We start from the raw sequence: 26,366 nt of genomic DNA on the forward strand, positions 1-26,366 counted from the left end.
GAAGTGAGAACATAGCTTTTTTGGCTTATTCAGAGGCAGACTGTGGAACAGGAGTAAATGGTGCTTAGTGGAAAAACAGCAGAGACAGGACCTTTGTAAAATGGAGTCCTTTCAGCTTTCCTACTTCAGCTTAATAGCTCATTTCATTTTTTTGCTAAATAATGTCGCATAGTCTGGATGTATCAGTTTGCTTTTCCATTCATCTATTGAAGGACATTTCAGTTGCTTCCAAATTTTGGTAATGATAATTAAAACATGTGAAGGTTTTATGGGGATGTAAGTTTTAACTCCTTTGGGTAAATATTAAGGAGCACGATTGCTGGATAGTATGGTAAGAGTATGTTCAGTTTTATAAGATGCTGCCAAACTGTCTTCCAAAGTTAATATGCCATTGTGCAGTCCCACCAGCAATGAACGAGAATTTCTGTTGTCCCACAGTCATCACATAGTATTGTCAGTATTCTGGAATTGGCCATTCTAACAGGTATATTGTGGCATCTCACTAGCTTTAATTTGCAATTTTCTGGTGATGTGCAATGTGGAGTATAATTTCATATGCTTATTTGTCATCTGTGTATCTTCTTCCTTGAGATGTTTACGCAGATCTTTTGCTCATTTTAATTGAGTTATTTTTAATTGAGTTTTAAGAATTCCTTATAAATTTTGGATGCTAGGCCTTTATTAGATATGTGTTTTGCAAATATTTTTCCCCATCTGTGACTTGTCTTCCTTCCTTTTAAGAGTGTCTCTTGCAGAGCAGAAGTTTTTAATTTTTATGAATTCCAATTTATCAATTTTTCCTTTCATCATTTATACTTTCAGTGTTGTATTTAAAAAGTCATTGCCAAATCCTAGACCTAGATTTTTCTCCTAGGAGCTTTATAGTTTTGCATTTAAAATATAGGTCTATGATTCAACATGTAACTTTTGCCTTATATATTTTCCCCCTTGAACAGGAAAAAAATACTTGAAACAAAATTAGTATCTTCCAAGTCAAAGCACATAGTCAAAGAATAATTTTCCAAAGTTGAAAGCAAGATTTTTACAAATTTAAAGTGAGTTTGTGTCAAAAATTCATTCATTATCATGACGATAAGTCTTGTTTAAGGAGAATTGGATAAAGAAAGAGTGATTAAATAAAATTCCTAATTTAGAAACACAACTTATTAATGTACTACAAAGCAATAAGAATGTAACCTTCAGGAATATCTTTACTACAATAATTATTTCTATCTCTACCAGATAAAAATTAAGTTGCATTACTATGTGACAAGAATCATTTATATGGCTGTCAGTTTTAGAAACAAAATGAACATCCACTCCGATAGAGTTGTAAAATATCCTAACTAATAGTAAATAGCAAGTGGAGCAAAGATGCACACCCCTGAGGAATTAGATCCTAGGCCTGATTCACAATTTCTGCCCAGCAGGACACTGCAAGGGCTTGCCTATTTCCAAGCTTCTGATAAATTTTTTAATAAATTCTAAGAGCCTACTTAAGACATACTGAAAGAAATATGAAGGCTTCAGTGACTTTCTTTTGTGGTTTTGATTTCTATAGAATTGCATCTGCATAAGTACTACAGAGTTTTGTGAAAAAGTTTAACAAAACTTCATTAGAATTGTAAAATGATGATAATTGTGGCTTTTATATTTTGGGAAGAGCAAAGGATGATGAAAGAAAATAATTATTTCTGGTTACTAACTTGTATAGCCTTTGTGGATAGAGATTGTACCTTATTTATCTTTTATATCATCTCATTTTCTAACTTGAAGTACTACTTACATTAGGGAAAAGAGACAGATGAAAGGTTTTTAGGCTGTAGAAAAGAAATGTGGAGAATTATTGAACTCTACATCTGAAACTAATGATGCACTATATGTTGGCTAATTGAATTTTAATTAAAAAAAAAGAAAAGGGATGAGGAATTTTAAAATGTTTTATGTTTAGCTCCATATGATGTAGAAAAAACATTAGGGTTGGAAGCCTATGGCCAAGAAAGAATTCTTGAGACGTCTTTGGTGCAGAAAGGTGGTTTTATTAAAGAACTGGAACAGGACCCGTGGACAGAAGAGCTGTACCGGGGTCATGAGGAGTGGCCCATTATATACTTTCAAGTTGGGAGGGAGTTATAGGGATAGTGTAAGTCTCTTAAGGAATTTGGAAGCAAGGTTTCTAGGACCTTGAGGGGGCTAGCTATTGTTGGGAAAAGGTCATTTATTACCGCCTAATAAAACCTGAGTCATGAGACCCTTCAGATGTATATCGGTGGGCCATATGCTTGGGGGATGATTGCCAACATGTATCTTGGGGGGTTTAGAGATAAAGGAAATTTCCAAAGGAATTTTTTTCTTTAAAGATTATTTATTTATTTATTTGAGAGAGAATGAGATAGAGAGAGCACATGAGAGGGGGAGGGTCAGAGGGAGAAGCAGACTCCCCGCCGAGCAGGGAGCCCGATGCGGGACTCGATCCAGGGACTCCAGGATCATGACCTGAGCCGAAGGCAGTCGCTTAACCAACTGAGCCACCCAGGCGCCCCAAAGGAATTTTTATATGTTAAAGTAGACTTACAGGATCGGGGCGGAGGGGGGAAGGTCAGGCTAGGATTGCCTTGTGCCCTGAGCAAAGTGTCAGTATCAAGTCCCTAGAAGAATGTCAGTCTGCCTGTTTCAGGGACTGGTTAGTGGGCTCTAGGTAGTAAGGAAATTTAATAGCTTTTCTTCTGCCCTTGTTTCCCACATCACATACATGCTCTTTATTCTCACAATAGTGCCTGCCTACATCTTTATGCAGGGTATCAGTTAATTTGGAGACCAATCCTCATGATCACATTATTACCAAACAGAAACTTTAACCACCTTAAAGTAGACACATAAACAAAAAATAACTTCCTGGTGCATTCCATCTGTTTTTGGTTTCAGGTTTTTTGGTAAAAGAGAAAGAAAAATTGCTGTGTTGGTTTTTATTTGCTGAACATTTATGTAGTGGCCTGTGTAATGAGTTTTAAATTTACAGTTATAGGTCCAGGTGTGCAAAAATGGAAATTTATTTTCTTATAATTAAACTTAGCTTAGCTCTCTAAGCTCATATACAGTGGGTAGCTAATCTCACTCTTGCCAATTTAAGAAAGTTAACCTCTTTTGGCTTATAACTCGGTCTCTAGAAAAAAAAAAAAAACCTTTAGAAAAAATATTTTTTTCTCTCTTCTCCTTAGAATTTTGTTTTAGGTATGCAGATATCAGGGGAGGAAACAGTTGCTGGTATAGTATTCCCCACTCAAGAGATTATAACATAAACCCTCTACTTCTTCAGGCTTTGTCACTGATATATTCAAAGCCCATCTTTGGGAATGAAAAGAAAACAGACTTTTACCTCTCAACAAAGTCTGCTTTTTGCAAATAAAATGTGCTTCTACTTCCAGTATTTTCTTTGGGCTATGGATTTTAAAATTCTGCTTTGGAAATCAAAAGTCAATAAATTAACTTTTTGTTCTCTCTGGATTTTTTTGTTCATTTTCTACTTTCTCTAAGGCAAAATCTAGCTTTAATTGTGGAAAACTGAAGAATTAAGAAAAAAATCATAGAAAAAAAGTAAATGCATTCCCAAATCTTATTGTGTGATGCCGCAGTGACTGAAGATAGAGTTACACAGAGAAGTTTGCAACAAATGAATTATCTTTTGGTCTAAGATCCGTTCCTTTATTGCTTTATTACTGTTTTCCAACATAATAGAAGTCACCCTTTGCCTCTCTGGATAGCTGTAAAATGATTGATAGAAATTGCTAGTACTTCAGCAATTCTCTGCTCTAAAAATAATGTGCTTCAGGATTTGCTGTTAACACCAGGACATTCCACTACTCACCCCAAATGTTAAACTGGCATTCTGAAATGAAGACAAATCTTCAATCAATTCAACAAAAATATAATATTCTGAATGTACTTGTTCTATAATAACATTTTCTTTCTCTTAAATCTCATTTTAAAAATGAGGTAATTGTTGAGTTCAAGTGCATCTACAGTTAAAAAATAAATAAATAAAATGGAGGTAGAGCTCCTAATGAGCTCTGCTATGTCTAACAAGTAAACCTATTTCATTAGCAAAAACTTTAGAGATACATCAGTAAGAAGTTTTACACAAGGTATTTGGTGTTTAATGTCTGTCCTAGAGGCTTAAGGTTCTATAGTTAGACATAAAAACTCAAGCTATCCTGAAGGCCTTTCTAGCTACTTAAATTCACCTGAAATAGGAATAGCAAAGAAATAATTGTTTTTAAGAAATGAGTTTAATGTTTAGTTATTGTGCATATGTGGGAGGTGCCCAACATTATTTTCTTTTTCTGGCGTTCTATGTTTAGAATTTCATGCAAACAATTTCTGGCATCTTGTAAAACATTCAGGGTAATGGGAAAGTGTCACAATAATGGAAATTTTGCAAACCTTTCCTAATGCTTTTGTGCTATATTTAATCTTAGTAATTCAAAAGATCATTTAGTCATCATCTCCAACATTCTCAAATAACTGCTTTGGATAAAGTCTGGTTATATGTTTCTTTTCTCTTCACTTATTTCACTTATTTTTTTTACATATTGTATAAGTTCATGTAGGACTTTTATTTCCGTATCTGACCTCCCCTCTATAATTCTTCAATGCGATTGATACTATGGCTTCTTATTATGCGGCTCAATCTAAAGCAATAACCATACAACTTTAATAAGACCAGCAAAAAAGAATCAGAAAAACCCTTACTATATTTTTAATCTCTGCTTTAAATAATAAAATAAATTGGTGACCGTGTATATCATTGTTCTACAGAAGAGGTGAACATTCAATTCACTCTTAGTGAATATTCTTTGTATATATATTATTTCCTGTGCAAAATGTACTAGGAAAAAAAATAGTTTGTGGCAGCTATGATTTAATTAAACAGAAATTACAGATTATTAGGTAATTATACTTTCAAGAATAAACACTGTTGGGGCGCCTGGGTGGCTCAGTTGGTTAAGCGACTGCCTTCGGCTCAGGTCATGATCCTGGAGTCCCGGGATCGGGTCCCGCATTGGGCTCCCTGCTCAGCAGGGAGTCTGCTTCTCCCTCTGACCCTCCCCCCCTCATGCTCTATCTCATTCTCTCTCTCAAATAAATAAATAAAATCTTTAAAAAAAAAAAAAAGAATAAACACTGTTTTTCCCTAAATATTTTTTCACTTTTATAGGACTGAGACAAAACAGCTCTGTAATCTCAAATTAACCACCTTTAGTGAATACAGATTAAACACTTATTATATGTGTGTGTGTATTAGTTTTAAAAAAACTTGCCAATATATTTGAACAATAACAGCTTCTTACTGTGTCGTTAAAGTGCACATCTGTGGACTTAAAAAAAAAAACTGATGATTTTATACCTTCCACATTGAAACTTGTACTTTCAGTTCTAGGGGAAATATGATGGTGATGATACACATGCACTTTTTTTGTTTAAGATTTTATTTATTTATTTGGCAGAGAGAGATATAGCGAGAGAGGGAACACAAGCAGGAGGAGTGGGAGAGGGAGAAGCAGGCTTCCCACTGAGCAGGGAACCCAACGTGGGGCTCGATCCCAGGACCCTGAGATCATGACCTGAGCAGAAGGCAGACGCTTAACGACTGAGCCACCCAGGCGCCCCTACGTGCACTTTCTATTGAGATGGGACTGTGCTTGGATTTATTATAGGCCTTAATGGCACATTCATAACTGAATGCTACAAATTAGGTTAAAACTCTAGTGAATTTATAATGAAGGTTTTCATTGTTTAATCCTTTTCATGCAAATGACCTGATTGTCCTTGAGATGGGTTAAATTGATTAAATTTAGGTGCACAGATATGTGTCTACCTATGTTCATAACCCATGATTTAAAATTTAGACAAAATAATTTACTGGTCCCAGGTGTGTTACCAGAGGACCTCATTCATTCAACAAACATTCTTGTTGGTTTAACAGGTGCCATATATTGTACTAGGGACTAGATATGATACCTCAAGCCATAAAGTAAAATTCTTACACTCTTATATATTTCACAGTCTACTAGAGAGACAGTTTGATTAGTACATCCTTAAAATATGGGAAGAAGCTGTAATGAAAACATACAAGCCATTTAATGGGAATCCCAAACAACATGGAACCAAATTTGTCTTGCTCTAGGTCAGCATGAATTTCCTCAGGAAGGAACATTTGACTAGTGTTTTGAAATAATAGTAGGAGTTGATCAAGCAGACCAAAGGAGATTGGCAGATGTAATACTGTGATCTATAGTAAGAAATATATATTTGGTGTTTGTCCCATTTCTGGTACAGAACTCATAACTTTTGGAATTTTCCAAATGATGAGAATGATAAAAGTGCTGTTATGTTAATGAAGTGACATTTGTGGGTTTTTTTTAACTATATTAAAATTAAGAACTTTTATTTATCAAGACACCTTAAAGTAAAAAGACAAGTTACAAACTTGGAAATATTTGCAATTCACATAATTGATGAAGAATTAATTTACAGAATGTGTAAAGAACTCATACAAATCCGTAACAATAGAATAGAAAAATGGGTAAGACACATGGACAAGTATTATACATAAAAGAAAATATGTATAGCCAATAATCATATAAAAATATGTTCCATTATCAGTAGCCAAGGAAATGTAAATAAAAATCCTAATAATTTCATTTAAAATCACCTAGAAAATAATTATTCTTTTGTAGTCAGTGTCCAATACTTTAATCAAAGAAGTAGATAATAGGGAACTGATTACATTTATAGACCATTCCAAGCTTGTTAAGGAGGAGAGACAAGTTTAGAGTAAAGATGGTATAGATAAGTTGAAGGGGTGGCCAGAAATAAAATAAATTCAGTACACATAAATGCAAAGTAATACTCGAGGGTTGAAAGCATCAGGCTGCTCAAATATAAGATGTGGATTTATTATTATAAAAGATTTGTGATGGAAAATCCTAAGAGAGGTATGGAACACCAATAGACTGTAACTAAGCAATCTAATAGTATTGAATTGACAAGTTGCAATACTGTGTAGGTATCCATCTGTCCATCTATCCAAGTCATCCCAACATTTTTTTTTAAAATTTTTATTGTTATGTTAATCACCATACATTACATCATTAGTTTTTGATGTAGTGTTCCATGATTCATTGTTTGTGCACAACACCCAGTGCTCTATGCAGAACGTGCCCTACTCAATACCCATCACCAGGCTAAACCATCCTCCCACCCCCTCCCCTCTAGAACCCTCAGTTTGTTTTTCAGGTCCGTCATCTTTCATGGTTCATCTCCCCCTCTGATTTCCCCCCGTTCATTCCTCCCCTCCTACTATCTTCTTCTTTTTCTTTTTCTTAACATATATTGCATTATTTACAGATCTGTGATTCAACAGTCTTGCACAATTCAGAGTGCTCACCATAGCATATACCCTCCCCAATGTCTATCACCAGGCACCCCATTCCTCCCAACCCCCCCACTCCAGCAACCCTCAGTTTGTTTCCTGAGATTAAAAATTCCTCATATCAGTGAGGTCATATGATACATGTCTTTCTCTGATTGACTTATTTCAGCATAACACCCTCCAGTTCCATCCACGTCATTGCAAATGGCAAGATCTCATTCCTTTTGATGGCTGCATAATATTCCATTGTATATATATACCACCTCTTCTTTATCCATTCATCTGTCGATGGACATCTTGGCTCTTTCCATAGTTTGGCTATTGTGGACATTGCTGCTAGAAACATTGGGGTGCACATACCCCTTAGGATCCCTACATTTGTATCTTTGGGGTAAATACCCAGTAGTGCAATTGCTGGGTCGTATGGTAGCTCTATTTTCAACTTTTTGAGGAACCTCCATACTGTTTTCCAGAGTGGCTGCGCCAGCTTGCATTCCCACCAACAGTGTAGGAGGGTTCCCCTTTCTCCACATCCTCACCAACATCTGTCGTTTCCTGACTTGTTAATTTTAGCCATTCTGACTTGTGTGAGGTGGCATCTCATTGAGGTTTTGATTGGGATTTCCCTGATGCCGAGCGATGTTGAGCACTTTTTCATGTGTCTGTTGGCCATTTGGATGTCTTCTTTGGAAAAATATCCATTCATGTCTTCTGCCCATTTCTTGATTGGATCATTTGTTCTTTGGGTATTGAGTTTGATAAGTTCTTTATAGATTTTGGATACTAGCCCTTTATCTGATATGTCATTTGCAAATATCTTTTCCCATTCAGTCGGTTGTCTTTTGGTTTTGTGGACTGTTTCTTTTGCTGTGCAAAAGCTTTTTATCTTGATGAAGTCCCAATAGTTCATTTTTGCCTTTGCTTCCCTTGCTTTTGGTGATGTTTCTAGGAGGAAGTTGCTGTGGCTGAGGTCGAAGAGGTTGCTGCCTGTGTTCTCCTTTAGGATGTTGATGGACTCCTGTCTCACACTGAGGTCTTTCAACCATTTTGAGTCTATTTTTGTGTGTGGTGTAAGGAAATGGTCCAGTTTCATTCTTCTGTATGTAGCTGTCCAATAGAGTTGCTCATAATATGTTCTTATAATTGTTTGTATTTCTTTGGTGTTGGTTGTGATCTCTCCTCTTTCATTCATGATTTTGTTGATTTGGGTCATTTCTCTTTTCTTTTTGATAAGTCTGGCCAGGGGTTTATCAATCTTGTTAATTCTTTCAAAGAACCAGCTCCTAGTTTCGTTGATCTGTTCTACTGTTCTTTTGGTTTCTATTTCATTGATTTCTGCTCTGATCTTTATTATTTCTCTTCTCCTGGTGGGTTGAGGCTTTATTTGCTGTTTTTTCTCTAGCTCCTTTAGGTGTAGGGTTAGGTTGTGTATTTGAGACCTTTCTTGTTTCTTGAGAAAGGCTTGTATTGCTATATACTTTCCTCGTAGGACTGCCTTGGCTGCATCCCAAAGATTTTGAACAGTTGTGTTTTCATTTTCATTGGTTTCCATGAATTTTTTAAATTCTTCTTTAATTTCCTGGTTGACCCATTCATTCTTTAGTAGGATGCTCTTTAGCCTCCATGTATTTGAGTTCTTTCCAACTTTCCTCTTATGATTGAGTTCTAGTTTCAAAGCATTGGGGTCCGAAAATATGCAGGGAATGATCCCAAACTTTTGGTACCAGTTGAGACCTGATTTGTGACCTAGGATGTGATCTATTCTGGAGAATGTTCCATGGGCACTAGAGAAGAATGTGTATTCCGTTGCTTTGGGATGGAATGTTCTGAATATGTCTGTGAAGTCCATTTAGTCCAGTGTGTCATTTAAAGTCTTTATTTCCTTGTTGATCTTCTGCTTAGATGATCTGTCCATTTCAGTGAGGGGGGTGTAAAAGTCCCTCACTATTATTGTATTGTTGTCGATATGTTTCTTCGCTTCTGTTATTAATTGCCTTATATAATTGGCTGCTCCCATTTAGGGGCATAGATAATTACAATTGTTAGATCTTCTTGTTGGATCGACCCTTTAAGTAGGATATAGTGTCCTTCCTCATCTCTTACTATAGTCTTTGGTTTAAAATCTAATTTGTCTGCTAAAAGGATTGCCACCCTAGCTTTCTTTTGGTGTCCATTAGCATGCTAAATGGTTTTCCACCCCCTCACTTTCAATCTGGGGGTGTCTTTGGGTCTAAAATGAGTCTCTTGCAGACAGCATATCGATGGGTCTTGTTTTTTAATCCAATCTGATAGCCTGTATCTTTTGATTGGGGCATTTAGCCCATTAACATTCAGGGTAACTATTGAAAGATAGGAATTTAGTGCCATTCTATTGCCTGTCAGGTGACTGTTACTGTATACTGTCTCTGTTCCTTTCTGGTTTATGTTACTTTTAGCCTCTCATTGCTTAGAGGACCCCTTTCAATATTTCTTGTAGGGCTGGTTTTGTGTTTGGAAATTCCTTTAGTTTTTGTTTGTCCTGGAAGGTTTTTATCTCTCCTTCTATTTTCAATGACAGCCTAGCTGGATATAGTATTCTTGGCTGCATATTTTTCTCATTTAGTGCTCTGAATATGTCCTGCCAGTCCTTTCTGGCCTGCCAGGTCTCTGTGGATAGGTCTGTTGCCAATCTAATGTTTCTACCATTGTAGGTTACAGATCTCTTGTCCCGAGCTGCTTTCAGGATTTTCTCTTTGTCTCTGAGACTCGTGAGTTTTACTATTAGATGTCGTGGTGTTGACCTATTTTTATTGATTTTGAGAGGGGTTCTCTGTGCCTCCTGGATTTTGATGCCTGTTTCCTTCTCCAAATTAGGGAAGTTCTCTGCTATAATTTGCTCCAATATACCTTCTGCCCCTCTCTCTCTTTCTTCTTCTTCTGGGATCCCAATTATTTTAATGTTGTTTCATCTTATGTAATTGCTTATCTCTCGAATTCTGCCCTCGTGATCCAGTAGTTCTTTATCTCTCTTTTTCTCAGTTTCTTTATTTTCCATCATTTGGTCTTCTATATCACTGAATCTCTCTTCTGCCTTATTTATCCTAGCAGTTAGCGCCCCCATTTTTGCTTGCACCTCATTAATAGCCTTTTTGATTTTGACTTGGTTAGATTTTAGTTCTTTTATTTCTCTAGAAAGGGTTTCTCTAATAACTTCCATGTTTCTTCAAGCCCAGCTAGTATCTTTAAAGTGATGATTCTGAACTCTAGTTCCGACATTGTACTAATGTCCGTATTGAGTAGGTCCCTGGCAGTCGGTACTGCCTCTTGTTCTTTTTGTTGAGGTGATTTTTTCCATCTTGTCATTTTGTCCAGAGGAGAATAGATGAATGAGAGAACAAAATGCTAACAGGGTAACAATGTCCCCAGAAAATATACTCTAAACAAATCAGAAAAGACCTAAAGCCAGGGGGAAAGAAAGGGAAAGAAAGAAAAAAGAAAAAGAAAAAAAAGAAAAAGAAAAAGATAAAAACAAAGAAAAACAGAACAAAACAACAAAAACAGAATATTATCAAATATGATCAGGCTGGTTCATAGATCAGTGCCACACACTAGATTTTGGGTGTATTTTGGTTTGTTAGAAGAAAGTGCCTCCCAAATATTTAAAGAAAGAAAAACTTATATATGTACAAAAATAAGGGTTGATACAATGAAGGGATGGAATATGACTGTAAAGATGAAAATTATAAAAGATTTTATAAAAGGAACTGATAAGATAAGTTGTTTGAAAAAAGAAAGAGGATTTAAAAAAAAGAGAGAAAAAAAAGGGAGAGAATGTGATCAGGCGGGAGACTAGAACAAAGCCATACACTAGAGATTTAGGGTATATTTTGATCTGTTACAGGAAACTGTATCTCAAAATTTTAAAGAGAGAAAAACTTTATATATATATATGCCAAAAGTAAGGGTAACTACTATGAATGGATAGAATATGACTCTAAAAATGAAAAATAAATTTTTTTTTTTAAAAGGGATTGATAAGATGTTGGTTGAAAAAGGGAAAAAGAAAAATAATAAAAAAAAGACAGTTAAAAAAATTAACTTTGAAAGACTAAAGAATCATGGTAAAAAAGCCATGGATTCTATGTGCAGTATTCCCCTAGCTCTGGCATTCTGCCGTTCTCGCTGATTGGTAAACCTGGTCTTGGCTGGCTGTTCTTGCTGATCTTCTGGGGGAGGGGCCTGTTGCCGTGGTTTCCAAATGTCTTTGTGGGAGGTGGAATTGCCCCACCCTTGCCTAGTCTGGGGTAAATAATCTGCTTGGATTTGCTCTCAGGAGCTTTTGTTCCCTGCAAGCTTTCCGTGCAGCTTTGGAGGATGAGAGTGAAAATGGCGGCCTCCCAATCTCCACCCCACAGGAGCCAAGAACTCGGGGCCCTGTTCCTCAGTGAGCCCCAGAGAAAAGCAGTTGATCACTCCTGTCTCCCTGGTCTCTGGCCGCACTCCCTGCTCACCTGGCCTGTGACCGAGCGTTTCTGTCTATGGCACCTGACTCGGTGTGGAGTCTCCAAACCCAGCAGATCCCTGTGGTGTGCTCCCGAGCTGCTCTTCCCAGGGGAGGAAGGGGAGTCTCCCCGGATTTGCCGCTTGTTGGGTCCCTGCTGGAGGAGCAGTGGCCCTACTGTGCCGCGTATCACAGTTTATGGCAACCCGGAGCTGAGCGCCCACGCCTCGGCTCCATCTCTGCAGCCGGCTTTCCCGCTCCGATACCTGGGAGCTCTGCCGCACTCAGGCACCCCTGGTCTTTCTGTGACCCCAAGGGTCCCCCGACCACACAGTCCCGCGAGGGTTCCACCCCCCACTTAGCCACTGGAGCAATGTCCCTCAGTGGAGCAGACTTCTAAAAGTTCCGATTTTGTGCTCCACGGCTCTATCACTTGCCAGAAGCAGCTGACGGAGGCCCCTCCCCCGCCGTCTATCCTCCAGAATATTGCCTGGGATTCACTTCTCCACACGTCCTACCTTCCAGAAAGTGGTCGCTTTTCTGTTCAGAGGGTTGTTGCTATTCTTTTCTTCGATCTGTTGAGTTCGTAGGTGTTCAGAATGGTTTGATCCCTATCCAGCTGAATTCCCGAGACCAGACGAAATCCAGGTCTTCTACTCCTCCACCATCTTGCTCCGCCCCCCCCATGAAGTGACATTTGTATCATCCATCCCCTCACCCCCTTGGGGGCTGATTGCCAAGATAATCAACCATGTGATTAGAAGGTTGGAACTTTGGAACTTTCAGTCCCATCCTCTGGCATCCAGGGAGGAAGAGGGACTGGAGGTTGAATCAATTGCCGAAGGCCAGTGATTTAATAAATCATGACTATGTAATGAAGCCTCCCTAAAAACCCAAAAGGACAGGGTTTAGAGAGCTGCCAGGTTGGGACTATCTGGAGATGTGTGGAAAATGGTGCAACTGGAGAAGGCGTGGAAGCTCCTCACCCTTCCCACGTTGTTTGCTCTATGCATCTCTTTCATCTGGCTGTTCTGAGTTATAAAAGTTAAATCTAGTAAGTAAAATGTTTCTCTGAATTCTGTGAGCCACTCTAGTGTATTAATCAAACCCAAAGAGGAAGTTGTGGGAGCTGATTTATAGCCAGGGGGTCAGAAGTATGGGTAATAACCTGGGCCTGCAACTGGCTCTGAAGTGGGGTGGAGGGCAGTCTTATAGGACCGAACCCTTAACTTGTGGGATCTGATGCTATCTCTGGGTAGGTAGTGTTGAAACTGAATCACAGAACACTCATTTGGTGTCCAGAGAATTGCTTGTTGGTGTGGGGAAGCCTCCACTATAACTTAAGTTCTATTACACACCAATGAACATTAGTTGAATTGGAACTCCATAGTTTTATTTTTCTATATATTTGGGATAGCTGATATTTTTTAAGTGTTTTATAATCTGCATAGTGTAGGTTTTAATCAGAATTAAGTATTCCATCATTATGTTTTATTTTTATTTTAATCTAAAAATGTTCCTCAATTTGCACCTATATGTCACTCAAATCTAAAAACAAGTCAGTTGGAACTAAAATCTAAAATAACATGTAATCTATAAAAATGTAGATAAAAACATAAAATTCTGTGTTTACAATTTTTTCTATTGAAGAGATATAAGCAAAATCATCTTGTTTCTTTGTCAGTGTGTCCTTTTTTCCCAATGAGTACCACATCTGAAGTCAGAAGAAGCATGAATTGTAATATGCTACACTAATTTGATCTGTTTACTTTCAGAGAGCCATATCCTAGAAGATGTCAACAAGTGTATCATAGCATTGAGAGACCAGGATGCTGATAATTTAGACCGTGCTGCAGGTGCTATCAGAGGACGGGCAGCAAGAGTTGCTCACATTGTCACAGGTGAAATGGACAGTTATGAGCCAGGAGCTTACACTGAAGGTGTGATGAGAAATGTTAACTTCCTTACAAGTACAGGTAAGTCTCAGTCCCCAGTAACAGCTGCACTGTTCCTGATACTTGATTCCATGTAGCTACCAAATATTTATACACATGGCAAGCAGATCTCTACCTGTGTTGGTTGTTTTGAAATGGAGTTGCTCTCCCATCTGATAGGTCCTTGAGTCTTGTGGTTATATGATTTGAAATTTATTTCTAGAAGTAAATATTTTCATTGGGAAAAACAAGTCTTTTATAAATATATGCATTATATAAATTACCCACAGGCCTTAGCCATTTATGAATGTTTATTAACACCGTAAGTGTTAGGTATATAATTAGGCCAGATGTGATAAGTATGTAATCGTTTCCAAATTCTCTTTTAGCTGCATCATTGGTACCCCCAGGTTTTTGTTTACGTTTCTTAAACAGCAAACTTATCCTGCGTTTCCAGAGAAATGCTCTGTGCCTTCTTCCACAGTCTGTTTGCAAAAGAGCATTTTGTTCTTTTACATAATCTTCTTTGATTACTTAAGAAATATGGAATCATTGTTTTGGTTGCAGCACCCAGGTTAATAGTTTCTAAATCAGCCAGTAAATGCTCATTTTGAATCACTCGTTAAAATGCATTCTTATCTTTAACGCTATTGACATTTCTCTATGAAACTTACAGAAGCATTTGAATTCAATGGATTTAGAACAAAATGGATATAATTTGAAGGAAGGCAATCAATTATTTTTAGAAGTCATCATGGCAGAACCTTTTCCTGTGAAAACCCTTTGTGCTCTGTGAAATCCCCAGGATGAAGTTTTTTTAGTAATTACCTCTTAATACTAGGGTGATGGCGCACCCGTCATTACTAAAATATTAGAAATTCCATACTTAAGTCATTGATTCTACCTAGGGAATTGTTCCTTAGGTTATGGATAGGGCATATCAAATTTGGACAATATGCACATTCTTTAGTGAAAGTGGTAGAAGGAATGGGGATGGGTGATTTTGAGGGGACAGGAGAGGGCTGCTACTTAAAACTAAATGACCAGGAGAAACATATCAACAGTCAAATAAACCTTCACTAGGGACTAGTCCTGAAGATGTATACTGCAAGGTAAGCTGAGCAAGGTTTGTAGAGAATTAATGATTAATGTTGCGATTTTCCTAACATCTTGATATAGAAAATCATTGATGAATCTTGGCATATAGTTTTCTCATGATCTCTTTAAAAATATTTCTAAAATAGTGAAACATTGAAGATAGGCTAAGGAAAGATGGAGGAAGTGCATCTGCAACTCTTGATGTTATATTTCTACAACTCAAAAGCCACTGATGTTACAAATAAGGCACGTGGGGGGCACCTGGGTGGCTCAGTTGGTTAAGCAACTGCCTTCAGCTCAGGTCATGATCCTGGAGTCCCTGGATCGAGTCCCGCATCGGGCTCCCTGCTTGGCGAGGAGCCTGCTTCTCCCTCTAACCCTCCCCCCTCTCATGTACTCTTTCTCTCTCTCATTCTTGCTCTCTCAAATAAATAAATAAATCTTTAAAAAAAAAAACAAAACAAATAAGGCACATGGTAGATCTCATGTGGCACGTACCACACATACCACATAATGAGGTAATGCGATGTATTTACTTAATGGAGACGATTGTGTTATGGGAGTTCTGCATCTCTTCCACAAACTAAATTTGACTGGTCTTTCCTTATTGGTCAAATCAAGTACAGAGTTATCTGATTTTTTTTTTTCTACTTTCTGAGAATGGAATTGTAAGTAAAAGAAGAATGCATCAGGGGTTCTATTTTTAGCCAAATAAAAATTTCCTGCAGGGAACTGAATAGATCTAGTCTACCAGGATTTTACATGTATCTTGCCACTGTCTCAGTTTTTTAATCATATTAGCAGTGTATTGTGAACACACTATTGTGGTCACAATGTCTACCAAGTTTACAGCTTTAGTTTCCATAGCATAGAGTTTATATCTGCTATGAGCAAAGTGGTGGAAATGAAATTCTAAACTGTCCAGGATGTAAAGTGTGTTGTGGGAACCCTGTTCACAATCAATTCTTAGAATCTGAAATAAGAAAATAAAAATTAAGCAAAGTTATTTACACATTTAATTACAAATTTGTCAATAGCTTTATGATTTATAATGACCTTACACAATAAATAACCAATATGGCTACAAAATCCACTCATTCAGAAGATAGAGAAGTCCTTTTTCCTCTAATTAGTTGTATGTAACTTTAATTAAAATTCTCCAGGTAAATTATGTCCTAGGCCCCAATATAATAAATACAGAATGATTCTGGGTTGTTCTGTAAGTCTCATTATTAATGTAACTATAATTTATGACTTTCCAATTTTGTCATTTTAGTTTTTCAGATAATTTTTTGGTTTATCTTTGGGGAAGGATTCTCATTTTTCTATTATATGTCTAATTCCAAACTTTTCTCCAGTTTTTCTTGAAATTTATCAAAAGCATATCTCACTAAAGGGAATTCTGAGCAATAAATTAGATGAAAGTGCTAATTAGATCAGTTTGATCTTAACCAAAGTTGAAATACGTGAGCATTTTCCCTCCCGTAGAGATATTGTCTATGAAAAATACTTCCAACTATTCTATCCTCCATAATTAAATAACAGAAGACGTTCATCTTTGTTCAGATCTGCTCGTAACTTGGACTTATTATTTATAAATAATCATCAAATTAAGTAATTGGAAATGTCATGTTTTGTGTCATGAAGCCTTAATAGTTCACATTTTATCAAGTGAATGGTCTATCTATGTGGCCTGTTTTTCTTTTCTCTTATATAGTTCTCAGGTCTTGACCCTGCTTCCTGAAAATAACTTAATAAGGAGCTATTGTGAATTGTTTTTATTACTGAGACTTCCTTAACACTGCAAAATTTGCCTTAAAGTACTGTAATCAATGATGAAACCTAAGCCATGCTTATCTAAATCACAGAGTGTTTTTGGAACACTGCACCTTTGATTTTAATCAGACTTTGTGGCTCATTAGCACATTTTCAAGATTTGATGATCTTCTGAGTGTTTTCTCAGCATTAGGAAGCAGAGCTGCCCTGTTACATTTTAGGAATTTGCATTGTTCATAAACCTTAGCAGTTGGTTTTAAGTGAAATGTAGGCAACATCTGGAATGCTGCATTTCACTCAACAGAGGCATGATTTTGTAATCTCCATGTGATATTCTTTAATCTGCCCAGTTTTTCCCTGTTACGAAGCTTCTTCATCTGTCAGGAATTCCTGATAGGGGAGAGGAACTATATTAGCTTTTTTTTCTGTTAAGTAGCAAACTTTCTCAATTTTAATGTGAAGGCTTAGAAGTTATATTTTTTTTTTTTTTTTTAAGATTTTATTTATTTGACAGAGAGGCACAGCGAGAGAGGGAACACAAGCAGGGGGAATGGAAGAGGGAGAAGCAGGCTTCCCGCGGAGCAGGGAGCCCAATGCGGGGCTCGATCCCAGGACCCTGGGATCATGACCTGAGCTGAAGGCAGACGATTAACGACTGAGCCACCCAGGCGCCCCAGAAGTTATATTCTTAACACCAACTTCAGTTCTTTCATACGAGGCTGGGGAGAAACCTAAACAAAGAGGGGACTCATAACAGTATTTTTTGTATCTGATTTATGGACTCTTACCAAATTCAGAAATTAGCAGGCCCCAAAGCATCTGTTGCAAACCACCAAACTCCTCCTGGTTTCAGTGTCAGCCAGTCTCATAGACCAAACAGAGCAGGCACATATATGAACCTGACCGAGACATCCTGGTGGCATCCACTGCTGGCAACTTGTAGTAAAGGCAAGTAAAATGTCATTTATCAAGTACTTCATCAGGCCCAAACTGGAAAACTTGGACTCAGAATCATCCCCCTAATAGAATGGAGAAGAGTCATATGGTTGCAATTTTTCTTTTTAAAGACACATGAGATAGTTGAAAATAATCTCCAGCCAACAAATATTTCCAAAATTTTCTTGTAAATTTTTCTTGTGACCAATTTACACAATAGACTTTTAAAATGAATTTTATCTAAAAATTATTTTAAAAATTTTAATAGCAGCAACTCCTATCAAGTCCCTTTCATTTAATATTTTTCACATAAAAATATCCTACATTTTGTAGCCAGATTAAAACATGTTTACTTACTTTTCTTATGTTGCATCTCTGGTCTATAACCTTAAATAATTATAGGATAAAATACAAAGGTTTTAATTTTTGTAGTTTTTACACTCCACAATCCAGCAGAGGTTGAAAATTCATGGTCCATGTACTAGATATGACTCAATATGACACAAAAGAATTTTTATGTGTCCAGTAGAGTTTTGACCAACATAATTTTGTTTTAAGAATTAGTTTCTAATGTTATACATACACACACACACACACACACACATACACACACACACACATACACACATATATTTACCACAGATTATTGGCATATCCTGATAAATGGGAAAGTCTGGCAATACTAGGGCAGAGTTTGCCTGGAGCTTAGTGATGTTTTCCTTTTCTTTGAGCCTGGGCCATACTCTCCTACACTCCCTTTCATTATATACTTAGACTGCTTTACTCAATTTATCTATCTGAACTTTGTAGGCATTTGAGTTCACCTAAACATGCATTCCTGTGTGTGTGTGTGTGTGTGTGTGTGTGTGTGTGTTTTCCTATTGTGAGCCAAAGGCACTTTCTACTCATCTAAGTTGGTAGTTTCACATTTTATTTTCACATTTTATCCATCTTTCAAGAAATAGCTTACATCCCATGTCTTCTAGGAACCTTTCTTTACTCCCTCTGGCAATAGTGAATTCTTTCTGACTTCATGTACTGTAGATTTTAAAGGACTTGCCACTCAGTTGAATCATTCCAGACAACTATATGCTGTTGATGAACTCTTCAGATATACTTACATGGAAATGACTTTTCCTTCAAATAGAATGTAAGTTATAAAAGGAAAGAAAACTTGTATGTCTTGTGTTTATTTGTTTCTCTTTGCATCTCTTCCAGACCTACCATTATGTCTTGCGTGTGCTAGATTAAAACAAAACAAAACAGCAAAACAACTCTTGCATTGTGTCTATATGCCTGTACTAATTCTATTCCAGCAGTGAAAAGTCTTTTCTTCTCTACTGCCCCTCTAAAATTATAGTTATTTTCCAACACTTTCTCAAATGCCACCACCTTTGCATAGGAGCTTCTGAGTCCTCTTCAGGTAGAAATAATTGCTCTATTATCTGTGTTACCATGGATGAGCTTGTTTTTTAGTTAATGCTTATTTCACTTTTCCTTGTGTCACAGTCATTTACATACAAATTTCCCCAACTAGATTATAACATCCTTAAAGGCAGACACCATACTTTATTATTTTTATATTTCCCAGTAGCATTTTACCCATAGTGGAGGTGCCCAAGTACTTTTACCAGCTTAAAACTTAAAATTCACTACAATATTGTACTGTGATACATTCTAATACGGTTAAGCAAGAGAACAAGTTATCATCCCAGTTCAGGAAAAGCAAAAAACAAAACTCAAAAATAGTGGACTATGTCAAAGGCTGGGGCAGAGGAAAGGTCAGGGAAGTGATTAATTACTGTCCAGAGTGAGATATTAGCTACTTACAGAAAACTTGGGGTCAGATGTTTAAAAGATCCTTAGCAAGCTTTTGAACAAGAGATCGTGACTTTTATGTATTCTATTACTTATAGGAACTATCTTTGAATGGCATCTGGTGTAAGATCCCACTGAACCTAATTTCACTAATGGTTCTAGCAAATCCCTGTAAGGGGTAGCAACCATGCCTTCAAATTCAGAAACTGCTGCTGGTGAACTTCTTTCCCCTGGTAACAGTTTGAGACAGGACCTCCAGTTAGTACTTTCTTACTTTTAGCCTCAGCTCTAATCTGACACCCTTTAACACAGTCAGCATTAACAGGAAGCTTCTATCTGCCGATCATTTGGCTAACCTGGATAAACAAGTGTATCCATGTTGGTGATGCCAAAATCAGAAGTTAAATGACAACCCAGCCTCTTTATAGAAGAGGAAGATCCCATGGCTTCGGATGTACTTCTGTGGCTGCAGGATTTGGGTATCCTGGGCCAGCATTGTGAGTTAAAGAAAGCAGCTACTAGAACTTCTGAGTGGAAAACCTGTTTTCTGCCTAAAGATAATTGGATTTGAATAGGATCCATATCTAGTTAGTGGGCTGAGGATACTTCTTTATCTTGCCATTTTAATTAATTGGAAATATAAGCCTGTCAGGAAAAGAGAAGTGCTATAAAAACTGAAATCTGTATATCCTGGGGATGCAAAGGCTTTTTGACCTTTATGGTAAGGTTAGATCCTGAGAGAAGTACATGGAATAACCTAAAAAACCACAGTTGATAATAACTTTATTAATAAAAGAATACATTCTGACATGGCAGAAATTTTATTGTCAAAAGAGGAAATAATATAGAGTGCTTAAAAATGGATTTCAGAAAATCATAAAGAGGGCCTGAAATATTCCTATGTCTGGACTATGTAAACTATGTAACTTTGAGGCTGATGCTAAGTGAGGTATAAGTAGGAAAGGCCTAAAAAGAAGGAAACATTGGAAAAAGAAGTGAAGAATATGGACCTGCTAAGTGGATGTGCACCAGCACAAAGAAGTTCTAGGGTCTCGTACCTTCTTTAAGTCTAAAACTCCTATGACCAGGCTTTGATGCATGTTCTCCAGCCAAGGAAGATATTATCTAGAAAGAGAAATAGATCACACCTTTCTTTCTCATCTTATTTGCACATACTTTCAGTAAAAAGATTAATTCAGATTTATTTTATGGGCCTTTACATGGTAGGGATAAATACAACAATAACTTATATGTAAAGGATTAGGCATGAAGTTCCAGTTTTAGCTCTGGATTCCAAACAGTGGAATCTATGGCTAACTCGAGTAGAAAAACAGACAAACACACAAACACAGGAAGATAGACTACAAGGGATGCCACATATTAGAATTCAGCTAGTCATCCCGAAGAGTAGTCATGCGAGGTGCCCTTCTAGCCCTCTCTGAACATTTAATGCCATTATTGGCATCCTAATGTTATAACACTGGACCCTACAGGTGGTACATTCATTTGTCACCACATTCCAGATATTTCCATCAATGGAATAAAAACCTAAACAAACTCCTGCTTTTGTCTCACTTGCCCTGAATTCAACTTCCCTAGCAGAGGCATCATATCCCGAGAGAGTGTAAATCATGTGCCCACACCCTGACTGTCGGTATGGGGGCGGGGGTTGGCAAGTCCTGGCTTTGAGCTTCTGTGGAGATAGTGCTTGGCCTCACGCTGAGACCCTCATACAGGCAGACTCCCTGGCACAAGAACAGGCTTTGGAGTCTGTGAGCAAAGGGATGTGGGTGTGTCAAAGAGCAGGAGAGGAGGAACATCAACAAGGGAGTAAAAGGACCCAAAGAAGGGAAATTGAGGACTGACTTTACCAACTTACATTGGTCATCATCTATGTCAGGACAACAGAAATGCTGCCATAATCACCCAGTTAGGAGCACTGCCTTTCAGCATCCTGTTGCCAAACCCAATCTTTTTGATGGTCTATAAAACTTAAAGACAAGTATAAAAGCATGCTTTATTCCTGATAGATGTATTAAGTGAGATATTATGGTAGCACTTCAAATCTAAGTATGTTCCAGGGTGGATGTGCCTTAGCAGAATATCTGATGTGAATGTGATTCTGCTGCCAAGAGAGTGCCAAAGGTAGACATACAGGAATCTGTGAAGTCTGGGGAAAAAGTGATAAAAACATTTATCCTTCAATGATTTCTTCCTTTGTTCTTTAATAACAATGACAAGAAAACAGTAATGGGATTGTATCCTATTATTGTTCACAGGTAGAGTGAAACTGTATCAAAATATATGATTTTGTGTTAAATCCAAAGGACGGGGAGTTTGACTTCATTTATTTTAAGATCTACTAAGTACTAAATATTTTTTGTAACAGCATAAACCAGTGTCTTCTAAAATCATAGTGTGTACATAGCCCCTGGGAAGGAGTAGTGGCTATTTAAGGCCAGAGAGAATCGGTGGCTCTGGAGTGCTAAGCAGTGTTAGGTCCCTCCCAGCAATCCTGAGAGCTACAGGGATGGATACCTTGACACATCAGTAACCCGCTCAAGCACACCCTTGTCACAACACAGGAAGCTCTGGGCAAGGCTATTATCTACTGGGTAATCAGACAATTAAGTCTCTTTATAGGAGAATTACTGTAAAATGTTTTGAGAGCTCTAACATAGTATATGTTTTTTTTTAAATGTAGACAAATATCTGGCAGGAGTCTCCTTCCTTCTACTCCATCTTGAAAGTCAGATTTATGAAACTAATGAAATAACTCCCTTTAGTTGTTACAAATATCTATTTCATGTATGAATAGCCCTCAGTGGTAAAGATAGTTAATTTTACTTTTTTAGAGATCTTAATATGTAGTCTGGAAAGTCTGGTTATGTATTTATTGATGTGAGCTGGTAAAATTTTACATACTCATCGTAAAACTAAATTTGAGATTCAAGTTCACTGAGACTAGAAAATAAACTGAGGTGGTAGGTCTCTCAGATTTTCTTTTCTCTGGCTTTGAAGTGAGCAGTAACCATGTGAATGTATAAATCGGATTGCATTTCCTCTGGTGTTAAATAATTGGTGCAGATAGTAGAGCTTAATTGGCAATAGTTTTAGCCATTTCATCTCCAGCCTCTCTTTCCCAACTGTCTTTCATATCATGTTTTTCCTGGGACTCCTTAAACGTAGTCCTGGTTGTGTGGGCATACCACAATGGACATGAGGACATTGCCACATTTCCAAGATGAGAGTATGTGTAGTGAGTGAAGATTTAAGCATTTCTAAGGTAAATAGCGCCTATAGCTGTTGGCAGAAGAAGACAGTATTGCCTTTATATTATTAAGCTTTGTGGCTATAAAAGCAAATGCTGAAAAATCCTATCATTGTAAAGACAGAAACAAATGATCAGGCCCACATCTTCAAATAACAGGGCTATCTACAAGCTTTGTTAATAGATGTAAGTATTTTCTTCAGTGAAGTCAACAAGTTGTTTATCATAATTGGGTGAGTTAAAGATTATTTCACCTCTTGGTACAAACTATAAACTTGGGAAAAACTATAAACATATTCTGTATCTCAGGATTTTCAATGGAGGAAGAAGAGATGATTTGACTGAAGGAAGAAAGGGTATTTTCAATGACAACCACAGTTGGGAGAACAAGACCAGGAGCAGATCAAGTGGAATAAACATTGGTCAGTTTTCCATTAACCAACTCAGTGAGGATAGAGATAGTTCAAGAAAAAATAAAGAAATTTTAGGCAACTGGAAATTCTTTCTCACCGTGTGCCCATGCTGATTTCTGCTAACATATATTTTCATTTCCCAAGTTAAATTTTCAAGCTAATGGTAATTGCAACTTACTCTTAAGTCAATTACAAAAGAAAGTATTACTGTTTAACAATCCCACATCGCAGGCTAAGGACCTTGGAACAAGTTTCTTCTGAAATGTATTAGTAACCCAGTGGTACCTTGGAAAATGTAATATATTCTGGTGATCATCCACCATTTACTTTCACTGTCTGCCAAAATCTGTAGCAGTTAAAGTTAAGTGAACAATTTATATTATAAAATTTCTCTGCTGATGTAGGGGTTTTTAAAGGTATCATTTGTTATAAACACTGCTGGCAGTATTTCTTTAAGGTTCCAGATATTCTAAAGTCTATGTTGATTGTAGGTTACAGTGATCTAAGAAAGGCTATGTGCATTCTTTTACCACTTGCCTCAAAATTCCTATGTAACCAGAAAGAGGAATTAAGAGTATTGATAAAAAATAATAATAATAAAAATTGAGGGAAGAAGCTGTAAGTTAAAATATTATACTTCTCTTACCATCTCTCCTACTTTATTCTTCTTTCTACCAAGTGTACTTCTACATGGGAATTGTTTATTATTTGTGTTTATTAATATATTTATGCTGGGGCACTTGGGTAGCTCAGTCAGTTAAGCATCTGCCTTCAGCTGAAGTCACAGTCCTGGAGTCCCGGGGTGGAAGCCCGCATCTCATCGGGCTCCCTGCTCAGCAGGGAGTCTGCTTCTGTCTCTGCCCCTCCCCCTGCTTGTGCTCTCTCTCTCTCTCTCTCTCAAATAAATAAATAAAATATTAAAAATATATATTTATCCTATCTTCACAATTATAATCAAATAATTTTGAGACCAGAGGCTTAAAATGTGTTTTTTCCCCCTGTTTTTTATCTATTTAAAAAGTTAGCAAGAAAGCAGACTGACAAGATATATCTATCCCACCTTTGTTTAACATCCCTTTAAAGTAACAGTAAAGGGACACAAAAGGGAATAAACCCATAGTAACAAATGCATGGGTGTGGCCTCATCGGGAAAAAACTGAACCCAGAAGATAGAAAGTATCTGGAAACATGCAGATAGAAGAAAGAGAGCAGCAAACCTCTCAATCCAGAATATGCACAAATAGAGGTCATCAAAGAGATTAAGATTCCATCTTGCCTGAGACGGACTGACCAGCAACAGTGGATTCTGGAAAGCAACCAAGCAATGGCTTCACACTCAGTGAGCAAATTAATTTGAACTTAGAATACTACATTCATCCAAAATGTGTGTAAAATAAAAAGTTTTTTGTCTGCATAAGAACCCAGAGTATCTAAGTTGCACAAATTCTTTTTGAGAAATAACTTGCAAAGACAAACAAGAGGAAAAAACAGACCTAGTAAGAGATGGAAAACTGATCGTGAATCTAACTCAGGAATGTAGTGGATAAAATGACAAGATGGCAGATCCCTACTAGGTCTATAAAGTGACTGATCCAAAATAGAACAGAAAGTCAAGAGACTGCAAGAAAAAAAAATTCTGAAAAGAGCCTGGAGTACATTCAGACAAACAAAATCACTCAATCACTCACATGACAAAGAAAGCAATTCACTATCCTCTTTAAAAGATATTAGTACAGAAATCCCACCAAGCAGGCTTAGAATATCATGAACCTAACTACAGAATTTTAAAACTTTATAACTTTGATTGTATTGTTATCAGCTTATACTTAATTATTTATATTTGCTTATTGTTTATATTTGTCATGTGTTTTGTCTTTGTCAAAAACCAGATTTCTTACATGGTAAATATTATCTTTTTTGTGCATTATGAATTTATATCTATATATATGTATGCATAAATGACATATGCACACATATACATACATACGCATATGTTTATATCAATTTATAACAATACAGTATATATATTTTATATCACTTATTATATTTAATATTATTATAACTGTGCAAGTACACATGCTATATTATATGTAAAATAATTATTTTGTGTTTATTGGTCATAGTGTAAAACAGAGTTATCTTACAGCATGACTGGGACATCTCCAGGGGTGTCTGGAAGTCTGGTGGTGACTGTCGGCTATGATAAAGATGATGGACTAACTAGTAATTTAGAATGTGTTTATTGGTGGCTTACACAATTGATGGCTTACACTTGTTTAACTAGTAACATTGCTCAGCTTGGCTATTTGACCAGTGGGACATAAAAGACTCTACTGGAATCTTTTGCCTGAACTCTCCCAAACCCACACTTTTTTGCATATATCTTGATGGTTCATAACGCAGAAACTGAAGTGCATTCTGTGTGATTAAGAAAGGACTCTGTATAGATGCGCCTGCAGATCTCCAGGTCTTGGTGCTGGCTGGCACATTCTGTCTCCTGCTTTGCTGTATTCTTGAATAAGTTTCATGTGACTACATTCTGTAGAATTTTCCAAACTCTTTTAATTATACAACCTTGTGTAACTATTGCATCATAACTCATTTATCCCCCCCAGATGTATTTGAAGATACCAATAAAAACACACACACATAGTCACTCTCACACACCTACTTTTTAAAAAGATTTTATTTATTTATTTATTAGAGAGAGAGAGGGAGAGGAACAGAGGGAGGGGCAGAAGGAAAGGGAGAAGCAGACTCCCCGCTGAGCAGGAAGCCCAACATGGGGCTTGGGGTGGGGCTCAATCCCAGAATCCCAGAACCCTGGGATCATGACCTGAGCCAAAAGCAGATGCTTAACCTACTGAGCCACCCAGGAACCCCTCACACATCTACTTTAATCATACAGAATAAAGCAATTAGGTTTTGTTGTTAATTGCTTTTTTTTCCTTTTTTGGAAGTCCTCAGTAAGCTTTCATAATCTGATATAATGCACCCTGAATTGATGGATCATCCTTTTTTTTTTTTCCTGACGTCTTTTCGAGCTCTGAAAACTTAGTGGCTAAACTTTTATTTTATTTAGAATAATTGACTTACACAATATATCCCAATAGTGAATGGACAAGCCTTTCTCATCAGTGCTGACTCAGCCTTTTATGGCTCGTTTCCTCCAGTACTGTGATCTGTCCGCCAAATTACCATTTCATTA

The 26,366-nt window shown here is 37.1% G+C and overlaps 1 protein-coding gene across 3 annotated transcripts in view; it reads left to right on the forward strand.

Annotated features, from left to right (window-relative positions):
* The window catches only part of CTNNA3 (catenin alpha 3), a 1,800,030-nt gene that overhangs the window by 1,329,188 nt on the left and 444,476 nt on the right, over window positions 1–26,366 (forward strand). For all 3 annotated transcript variants that reach the window (XM_078077659.1, XM_078077660.1, XM_078077661.1), the window contains one exon: window positions 13,688–13,888. In XM_078077659.1, the coding sequence (XP_077933785.1) occupies window positions 13,688–13,888 (201 nt within the window). The remainder of the gene's footprint in view (window positions 1–13,687; window positions 13,889–26,366) is intronic.

This window comes from Halichoerus grypus, chromosome 7, assembly GCF_964656455.1.
Source record: "Halichoerus grypus chromosome 7, mHalGry1.hap1.1, whole genome shotgun sequence".
Classification (NCBI taxonomy): domain Eukaryota; kingdom Metazoa; phylum Chordata; class Mammalia; order Carnivora; family Phocidae; genus Halichoerus; species Halichoerus grypus.